Source organism: Prionailurus bengalensis, chromosome E2, assembly GCF_016509475.1.
Source record: "Prionailurus bengalensis isolate Pbe53 chromosome E2, Fcat_Pben_1.1_paternal_pri, whole genome shotgun sequence".
Taxonomy (NCBI): Eukaryota; Metazoa; Chordata; class Mammalia; order Carnivora; family Felidae; genus Prionailurus; species Prionailurus bengalensis.
Genome location: NC_057352.1, coordinates 1,244,025 through 1,253,630, shown reverse-complemented (window position 1 = coordinate 1,253,630; position 9,606 = coordinate 1,244,025). Strand labels below are relative to the sequence as shown.

Genomic DNA, 9,606 nt, shown 5'->3' with positions numbered 1-9,606 from the left:
CCCTCCTCTTAGAGCCCTTTCTGGGTTGCCTAATCTAAAGTTGCCCCAAATCCTAGTGTCTTCCCTCTGCTTTTTCTTTTCAGGGTCCCTAGAGCTCTTTGACATTCTCTTCACCATTTATGTAGTTCTTTTGTGGAGCTCTGACTCCACCAGTGGAACTAGAGGTCCTCTTCCCATCACTCCACAAAATCACTCAACATGGAATTATTTTGAACTAAGGCAATTAAGAAGCAGCAAAAACGAGAGGGGGGCCTGGATGGCTCCCTTGGGCTTCTGACTCTTGATTTCAGCTACGGTCATGATCTCACGGTTCATGAGATTGAGCCCTGAGCCCCCTGTAGGGATCTGTGCTGACATCGAGTGCAGTGCAACTGGAGGAGAGCCACGGGTACCTGAACTCTGATTTAACTGTTGGTAATAAGGTTGAAGCAAGGAACAGGGAGGGAGGCCTTCATGATAGGACTCAAGGCTGCCTCTGTCAGTGGGGACCATAATAGTCTGGGATCCTCTTTCAAACTGCCAAGCATTTTCTGGGCCACATATGCTGAGTAACAAGTAGAGAGGCCAAGAAGATGACTATGGTAATGGGTAGGATGGGGCTGTAGTGTGGCAGCACAGTTGTGAGACATGTGGAAAAAAGAGTGATGTGCACATGGAGAGGGAGTGTGGAACGCATGACCCCAGGGCCTTCATAAGAGTAAGACTGAGCCATGTATGGTAGTGTCTCGTAAAAGTGATCTGAGCAACTCCATGGTCATGGGTTGTTGTGGCCATGCAGGGCAGGTCAAGAGCTTAAGGGCTGTCTGCTCACGTGCCTATTGTTCAGGGGTAATACAACGAACAGTGGGATCATTATGAGACAGTGAATTGAAATAGGATAATGTTTATTAGCTTCCACTGGTCGTGCATACATCTTTCATCTCAAAGACTCCATGGAACAACTTGTTTATTTTCCCTGTAGCCCTCGAAACATCAGCAACGATGTATTAGGCTCCGGGAGCAGGCTGAGCTTCGCTGGGTGTGAAAATTGTGTCTAGACACTTAGGTGATCAGCGGCAGAGAGCCCTATGCAGATATACGATTACATTCTCTCAAAGGAGAAGAGAAGCCGACCAGAATATGCCTTTTCCCTTCGCCCCTCCAAGCAGACCTTGGTGGCTCTTTCCCTAAGATCCGCGGCGTCGGAATTGTGGAGACTACTTTACCCAGAAAGCCCAGAGCCTAAGCGGCAGCGTCGCTCTCCAATGAGAGCTTCAATACAGGAGACTTCCCGTGTAGCCCGTTCGGCGGGGCGGGACTTCCGGCTGTCGCTGAGGGCGGCCATGTTGGCGCTCTTAGTTTTGCTCACCTGGTAACAGGTTCCGGAGTTCCGCTTCCACACTGACATAACGGGACCAAGAAGGTGCGAGAGGAGGCGCCAACCCTGCTGAACCGTTAAGGGTCGGGGTCGCCACGTCTCCCGGGCTACCTCGACCCGAGAGGGACAGGGACCGCCCGCCCGGGTGACCACCGCCCACCCACAGAGTCCGATGGCGGTGGCCGCGCCCAGGGACCCGGCTGAGGTAACCGCGCGGCCCCAAGGAACCTCCCCGCCCTCCCCCACCCAGACCCTCGAGGCCCGAACGCGGGGCGCCTGCTCGCGTCCCTGCGGCCCAGGTCCGGTGTCCGGGCCGGGAAGGCGCTCGCGGGCGGGGGCCCGGTGTCTCAGCGCCGGCGTGACGGGGTGCGGGAGCCGGCTGCAGGGGAGGGGCACGTAGTGAGGGGCGATGCAGAGCACTGAGGCACAGAGGCTGAACTGCCAGCCGAGTCGAGTCGTAGTCTTCAGGGCCGGCAAGAGTTCGGGGAGCCTTGATCCCTGGAACCCGCCGTGGCCTCCCGCGTCCACGGCTGGACACGCCCCCATTTCCCGGGGCTGCAGGGGCGTTTATGGAACCGACACGAACAGGTGGGTGGGGTCCCAGTCCTCATTGGCCCCGACCCCCACCCCCGTGTCCTGGTTTGTTGTGTCCCCGGGACTCTTTGAAGTGCCATTCCGCAAGTTTGGGGTCTGGAGACCCTGGAGAAACCCCAGGCCCGTGCCAGGAGTTACACGAAGGTGTTTCCGTTTGTGGTAATCGGTGTGGGGACGGTTGTCCCAGGACCTGGTAGCGAGGTGTGCACACGCTGGAGTTAACACCCAGCCGGAACTATTCAGGAAACGAGCGGTCCCTTTGTTTCGGTTGGGAACAAGGAGCCGGGGCACAGGAGTCGGGACCGGAACGACTGCCTGAGAAGTTGGGTGTCTCTTGTGGTGGGAATGGGAAGCTTGGATGTGAGCAGGGACGTGACATTACCAAGGGCCTCATGGGATCCACCCCGCTATAGCATGAAGTGTAGACTGCGGGTTCAGGGAGGAGGCTACTGTCACAGTCTCGGTGAGGGTTATTGGACCAGGGCCCTGGCTTACAGGTCGTTGGAATCGGGATGTGTGTTTTAAGAAGTGACAACTCGGGGCGCCTGGGTGGCGCAGTCGGTTAAGCGTCCGACTTCAGCCAGGTCACGATCTCGCGGTCCGGGAGTTCGAGCCCCGCGTCAGGCTCTGTGCTGACAGCTCAGAACCTGGAGCCTGTTTCCGATTCTGTGTCTCCCTCTCTCTCTGCCCCTCCCCCGTTCATGCTCTGTCTCTCTCTGTCCCAAAAATAAATAAACGTTGAAAAAAATTTTTATTTAAAAAAAAAAAAAAAGAAGTGACAACTCTATTTTCTAATGTTTCACCCTGTCACGGGGTGAAACAGAGGATTCAGGGATACTTCCAGGGTTTTGTTCACATGGACATGGGGATGAAGCTCAGCCAACGGAGATGAGGAAGCTGGTAGTTTGAGTGATGTGCGGGCAGGAGATGTTTTGGGAGCACTGAGTGGACGCATTAAGTAGGCAGCCAACACACAGCTCCGGAAATCTGGGGAGGGGTTCAGAAGGGAGACCTCTAAAAGTATGGTGGCTGCTGTGTGGGCCCAGGCGAGTGAGCTGGGGGTCACATCTGCGAGGAGCAGTCTTCTGGTTATGCTGGTAGAGCGATTATGGTGCCAGGAAGAAGGGGGAGAAAGGGAGTTCGGGCTCCATACCTGGGTGATGGTGCGACTTGAGAGATGAGGGATGTAATGGCCACGAAGGGAGAGTGTGTGGGGACAGGATGCGCGGGCAGGTGGCCGCGGTTTCTGGCAGAAGAGTAGACGCGAGAGGGATGCAGAGGCTGAGGAGTGACAAGAGCAAGAGGACGACAGTCAGGCCTGAGCCTGTGGAGCTTCTCCACTCTGCGAACTCTGCCAGGATGTGTGAGGACGTTGGTGCAGCCGGGGCGAGGGGGGAGGGTTCGTTCATGCTGGAGGGTAAGGTCGCCTGTGACCTGCTGACCTGGTCACCTGTGACAGACACTAGGTCCTGCCGGTCTGAGGCAGGGTGGCCTGCACAGAAGGATCTTGGGGCTGCCACCACTAGTGGAAACCACGGCAGGTCTAGAGTGGCGTTGGATCCTGTTTGTCTCTACTGAGCACACTCTGGAAGCTGGTGCTCACTGTGGTGTGAGGCCAAGAGCGAAGACCCCTGTGATGCCCTGTCTCTGTGTGCTGAAAGGCGGAGGGACTCACTTGGCCTAGTGGACGTTCTCCTCCTCCCTCTTCTGCTGCCGGTGAGGTTTCCGGGCCACACAGCCTTCTCCTCGAAGGTGCGTGTGCTGCTTAGCCCTTCATGTGGGTTTCAGTTCCCTGCCAGCCCGTGGAGTGACTCAGACGGGCCGATCACGTCCTCTGACAAAGCAGGAGACACCCCACCCTCTCTATCCAATGAAGCCTTCATCCTCCGGCTCCTGGTTGTTCGCTCTTTTTTCTTTTTTTAAATTTTTTTAACGTTTTTTATTTATTTTTGAGACAGGAAGGGACAGAGCATGAACAGGGGAGGGTCAGAGAGAGGGAGACACAGAATCTGAAACAGGCTCCAGACTCTGAGCTGTCAGCACAGAGCCCGACGCGGGGCTTGAACTCAGGGACTGTGAGATCATGACCTGAGCCGAAGTCGGCCGCTCACCTGACTGAGCCACCCAGGCACCCCATGTTCACTCTTTCAGAACACAGCAACCATGCTCTGGGCCCGTCTGGGTGCAGTGTCCTCCTCTCCCAGGCGGTGAATACCTGTGGGTAATAAAGTGCTGTCCGTCTCCTCTGTACGGGGTCGGGTGCCGGGTATTTAGTCATCCCATTGCCCTGAGATGGGATGCCCGCCCTCACCAGTGGGGTGAAGAGGAAGTGATTACAATACAAGTCGCATATGGGGAGGCCGGAGACCTTTCTGCAGCGTGGGACAGTGAGGCGGTGTTGACAATAGGCATGTGGTTGTGAGATCCAGTTTCCAGAATTGTGTGTAGTTAGGGAGGGAATGTGCCTGATGGCCTGGGGACCTGGTACTGAGACTTATGTGACCGTGGCCGCCACAGAAGAATAGCCTGGCATGAGTGGGTGGAACCTCTGTGCCAGGTCCACAACTTGGATACGTACTTGTCCACGTGCCTCTTGTGTCGGCAGAACCCCATGATCACTGGGCCCATGAGGAGGGAAGAGCGCCTTGGCTCCCAGCACTGGGGCCTGGTTTCTCCTCTGAGTTGGGAGAATGGGGGAGGATGGGCATGGATTAGGGGTGGGTGGGGGAAGGGATTGTGGATCTTGGGAAAGGGGCTTTTTGTGGTTTCATCTGTCCCCATCATGCCAGGGCAGGGTGACCTTCGAAGACGTGGCCGTGTACTTCTCCGGGGAGGAATGGGGTCTCCTGGACGAGGCTCAGAGATGTCTGTACCAGGATGTGATGCTGGAGACCTTGGCCCATATAACCTCCTTGGGTAAGACCCTCAAACCCACCCCTGTGCCCTGGGCTAGTCTCTGCCCTCCCCATGTCCCCAGCAGCAGTCTGTCTTTACTTTGGGACCACGAGCACTGCTTCCTTCCCCACTTCCCTGGGTGGGTGCTGTAGTAGGTAAGGCTGGGGTCTGTGCACTGCCCTCCTTCCTGGAGTGGGACCGGCTTTCCTGCTGACGTGCAGGGAAGAGGGTGGAGTCTCGCGGTGGACCTAACGGACACCAGCTTCACTACCCTCTTCCTGCCTGGGTGACTTGGTCCACGTGCAAGGCATCTGCATGCTCCAGGTCAGCTGCCCTCTCTAGCTGACGCTTCGCCGTGCCTGCCTGTGCCCGCAATTGCTTTCTCCGCCAGAGTTACTGCTTCCACGGACCATGGGCTGTTCTCACGAGACCCCCTTCCAGAGTTGTCCGGGGACTCTTTAGTTCTCTTTCCCATAGGCTGTCATGCGCTGGGCTGTTCTAGGCTGCTGGTGGCCACTCATCGGTCCGCTCCTTCTCCTTAGTACCTGTATCACGAAGGTGCCATATCCTTGCTCGTGGTGGGAGTGGGGCTGGATCGGGGAGCCTGTGGTGGTTCACAGTAGGTCCGGTGACCCACCCACAGGATGGCTCAGAGGCAGCCAGGCCCTGCAGAGTGGCACCTGGAGGAAGACGACGTCAGTGTTGGGTTCAGATTGCCCCCAAAGCCTATTCTCTTTGACTAGTACTTCGAAGCCAGTGGCCGTACTTCATTTCTGTCCTTCCTTGCCCTTTTCTGGCGCTTTGCCGAATGTCATCCCTGTTACTTGTCAGTTCTACTCTAACTTCCAGCCCGGGGTGAGCGTCACAGCTCTGGGCTCCATATGGCACCGGTTTTTCTCACCACTCCACCTGCAGCACTCTGCACAGTGGCCACTGTGTATTCTGTCATGAGGTGTGGCCGTGTTCTTAAGCCGTCCCTGAACACCACCTGCCCTGTCACAGTCCTGTTTCCTTGAGCCTTGACACACCCTTCTGCACGGCATTGGTGTCACCACGATAAGTTCCTTTGGAAAGCTGTTTGCAGAGGACTGAATTGTAGACGTTTTGCCTCCTCCCTGTCCCGCCACATGCTTGGCCTTCATCTCAGAAGGCCTCTCTCATTCAGTGTTCTTTGTACCCCACTACTGCTAAGCAGCCCCATCCTCAACCAACTCTGTGGTCCTGCAGACAGGCCCGTGCATGGGTTCCCGGGTTTGTTGGCCACACATTTGTAGCCACACATGTGTACTAGCCTCCCTCCCGTCAAAGTCAGCCCACGCTTCACCAGCATTTCCTGCTTTCAGGCTGCTGGCATGGAGCAGGGGACGAGGAGGCACCCGAGCAGAGCGTTTCTGTACAAGGAGTGTCACGGGGCAGGACTTCCAAGGCGGCTGTGTCCTCCCAGAAGGCCCCCCCTCGTGAGGTGTGTGTCCCGGACTTGAGGGAACTTTTACATTCGACCGAGCACCACGCGACACCTGGTGGACAGAAACTGCACAAGGTGGGGGCGCGTGACAAACAGGTGTGTTTCGACACAGACCTTGAGCACCAGCAGCAGGGCACTGGAGAGAAATGCTTCGGGAGCAACAGGGGCGGAGCCTCTTCTTGGAAGGACTACACATTCTGTGTGTCCGGGAAGCCCTTTTCCTGTGGCGAGGTTGTGAGGGACTTGTTGGCGAGCTCGAGATTCCTCCAGGATCGGGCCACACACACCAGGGAGAAGTCAGACAGGAGAGCTGAGTGCGGGGCGGCCTCTCACGGAAGGAGAACTCCGTGCACCTCGGGAGAGGGCGCCAAGGACCTCACTTGCAGACACACCCTTGTTCGTCACCAGAGACACCTCAGCAGAGAGAGATGCTTCATGTGCAGTGAATGTGGGAAATCTTTTAGCAAAAGCTACAGCCTCAGTGACCACTGGAGAGTGCACACTGGGGAAAAGCCTTATGAGTGTGGGCAATGTGGGAAGTCCTTTAGGCAAAGCTCCAGCCTCATTCAACACCGGAGGGTTCACACTGGAGCAAGGCCTCACGAGTGTGACGAATGTGGGAAATTATTTAGCAACAAGTCCAACCTCATTAAACATCGGAGAATTCACACTGGAGAACGGCCGTACGAGTGCAGCGAATGCGGGAAGTCCTTCAGCGAGAGCTCTGCGCTCCTTCAACACCGGAGTGTGCACACTGGAGAGAGGCCTTATGAGTGCAGCGAATGCGGGAAGTTCTTTACCTACCACTCCAGCCTCATAAAACACCAGAGAGTTCACTCAGGATCAAGGCCCTACGAGTGCAGCGAATGCGGAAAATCCTTTACTCAGAATTCCAGCCTCATCGAACACCGAAGGGTCCACAGCGGAGAAAGGCCTTATAAGTGCAGCGAATGTGAGAAATCCTTTAGCCAAAGCTCTGCGCTTCTTCAACATCGGAGAGTTCACACTGGAGAGAGGCCTTATGAGTGCAGCGAATGTGGGAAATTCTTTACTTACAGTTCCAGTCTCCTAAAACACCAGAGAGTACACACTGGATCGAGGCCTTACGAGTGCGCTGAATGTGGAAAATCCTTTACTCAGAACTCTAGCCTCATTAAACACAGGAGAGTTCACACTGGAGAAAGGCCTTATGAGTGCAGCGAATGTGGGAAGTCCTTTAGCCATAGCTCCAGCCTCATTAAGCACCGGAAAGTGCACACCGGGTAAGGGCTTGAGGAGTACGGTGAATTTGGGAAACGTTTACCCGTGTCTTCCATTTCAGTGACCGTTCAAATATTCACACCAGAATAAAGGCTTTATGAGTTTTGAAGGTGGGAAATATTTACGTCCGTGTCCCAGCTCCTAAAACACCACAATGTCACATCAGATGAGGGCCCGGGAATGTGGCCGATGGGAGAAGGGGCTGACTGAAGTCTAGCCTCGGTGCACTCCAGAGAACTCACACTGAAGAATGGCCTTAGAAATGCAGTGACTGTGAGAAAGCCTTCAGCCAAAGGACTTACCTCATCGGAGATGAGAAATTTCAAATGGGAGACCTACCTGAAATGTGCAGGTATACAGCATTTAGGTGTTCAGTGTGACAGCGCTGGAGGAGAGCCTTTCGGAAGGTGCCATTTGCCTCTGTTGAACCTCATATATCTAAACATCCACAGAAACCCCAGGGATGTGGCAGCTGCAGTGCACTTTGTGAACCTGCCCAGGGCCATGCTCCAGTGTCAGGGCAGGTCCTAGATGACCATGAACAGCCCCAGTATTGCTCCTTCCCCACTTTTCCTCTCTGAGGAGGTAGGGCATGGATCTCATCCAGTTTTGGGCTAGAGGACTGTTGGTGCATTGAAAAGGTGGACTGCATGTCTCAGGGCTGTTATTGTCCTCGTGACTCTAGAGATGGAAATCCCAGCCTCCCAAGTCACCAACTCAGCAGTCACCCTCCCATTGCTCTTGTTTGTACCATAATAAAGGTCTTACTATTTAAGTCACTGTTAATCGTGGGGATTCCATTCACTGTGTGCGTGTATGAAGTTAACTGTGTTTGCTAGCATGAGCATGTGGACAGATTCGTGTGCCTTAGAAGGGACAGTGTGACGGCAGAAGGTAGCTCTCCAGTCAGAGTTTAGTTTGTATGGCTGCTTGAAGACTTTAAGGGAAGGCTGAAAGGCTCTGTGATCCTAATTTATAGTTGGATGCCAGGATATTTTGTAGGGTCAGAGTTTCAACCCGAAGAGCGGCAGTTGTTGGCTGTTAGGACAACCTTCAGGGCTTCTAAGCAACATAAAGTTGTTGTCTGGTTCACAAGGGATATTGATGGTATAGTGAGTGCCCGGTGCTCTTGAAGGAAATCTATTCCCCAGGCCTGGCAGCACAGCCACAGGCCTTGACGTCCTGAATTCTGTAGGTAGCATCACTGGTTTTAAGACTATAAGGGCCATGGGCATGATCACTGTGACACAAATTGGATTAATAGAGAGTGCAGGAGACCAACAAACTGGAGTGATCCTCTGTGAAAAGGGCATCCACAGTATTTAGGCACTATGACCTTGAAGGATGAGCAGGTACAGAAAATCTCAGGCCCTCCAGAAGGGTCTGTCTTGTGTAGCTGAGGGCCTGTCAGAAAAAATAATCTCAAGGTCTTGTGGATTCCTGTGTCCCCTCTGGGCTGTTCACCAAAGTCTGTTACAGATGGCAGCAAAATGAGGACAGAGACAGGAGAGAGCTCTTAGTTCAACAGTGAGGCCTTTTTGACCCAGCCAGTGTCTTTGTTGAATGACACGGAAACACCTTCATTGCTCACCTAATTTTCCTGCCGCTGACACCTATGTCTTCTGATGAGGACACACATGGTGGAGTCAGTATGGTGGCCCAACGTGATATCTGAAGTGTAGGCAATCCAGACTTTTTTTTTCTTTTCTTTCCTCTACTTTATTTTTTTAATTTTATTTTTATTTTTAAAAATTTACATCCAAATTAGTTAGCACATAGTGCAACAATGATTTCAGGAGTAGATTCCTTAGTGCCCCTTACCCATCTAGCCCATCCCCCCTCCCACAACCTCTCCAGCAACCCTCCATTTGTTCTCCATATTTAGGAGTCTCTTCTGTTTTGCCCCCCCTCCCTGTTTTTATATTATTTTTGTTTCCCTTCCCTTATGTTCATGTGTTTTGTCTCTTAAAGTTCTCATATGAGTGAACTCATATGATTTTTGTCTTTCTCTGACTAATTTCACTTAGCATAATAC

General features: G+C 53.8%; 1 protein-coding gene across 3 annotated transcripts; it reads left to right on the top strand.

Annotated features, from left to right (window-relative positions):
• The first annotated feature begins 1,301 nt into the window (after positions 1–1,301).
• Positions 1,302–8,357, top strand: LOC122493691 (zinc finger protein 154-like). Of its 3 annotated transcripts, none has more exons than XM_043598210.1 (3): positions 1,302–1,562; positions 4,746–4,867; positions 6,190–8,357. In XM_043598210.1, exons 2-3 carry the CDS (start codon positions 4,834–4,836, stop codon positions 7,575–7,577), a joined length of 1,422 nt encoding a protein of 473 aa, XP_043454145.1. In that variant the 5' UTR covers positions 1,302–1,562; positions 4,746–4,833; the 3' UTR covers positions 7,578–8,357. The 3 variants fall into 3 exon arrangements, with proteins under 3 accessions (XP_043454145.1, XP_043454144.1, XP_043454143.1); XM_043598209.1 differs by having other exon boundaries at positions 4,741–4,867; XM_043598208.1 differs by lacking the exon at positions 1,302–1,562 and having other exon boundaries at positions 4,047–4,867.
• The last annotated feature ends 1,249 nt before the right edge of the window (positions 8,358–9,606 follow it).

Bases quoted from the DNA above. Each gene is read 5' to 3' on its own strand.
- LOC122493691 (XM_043598208.1), top strand. From the start codon at position 4,642: ATGGGGGAGGATGGGCATGGATTAGGGGTGGGTGGGGGAAGGGATTGT. The intron at 4,868-6,189 runs GTAAGACCCTCA...TCCTGCTTTCAG, and splicing joins GGCCCATATAACCTCCTTGG to GCTGCTGGCATGGAGCAGGG.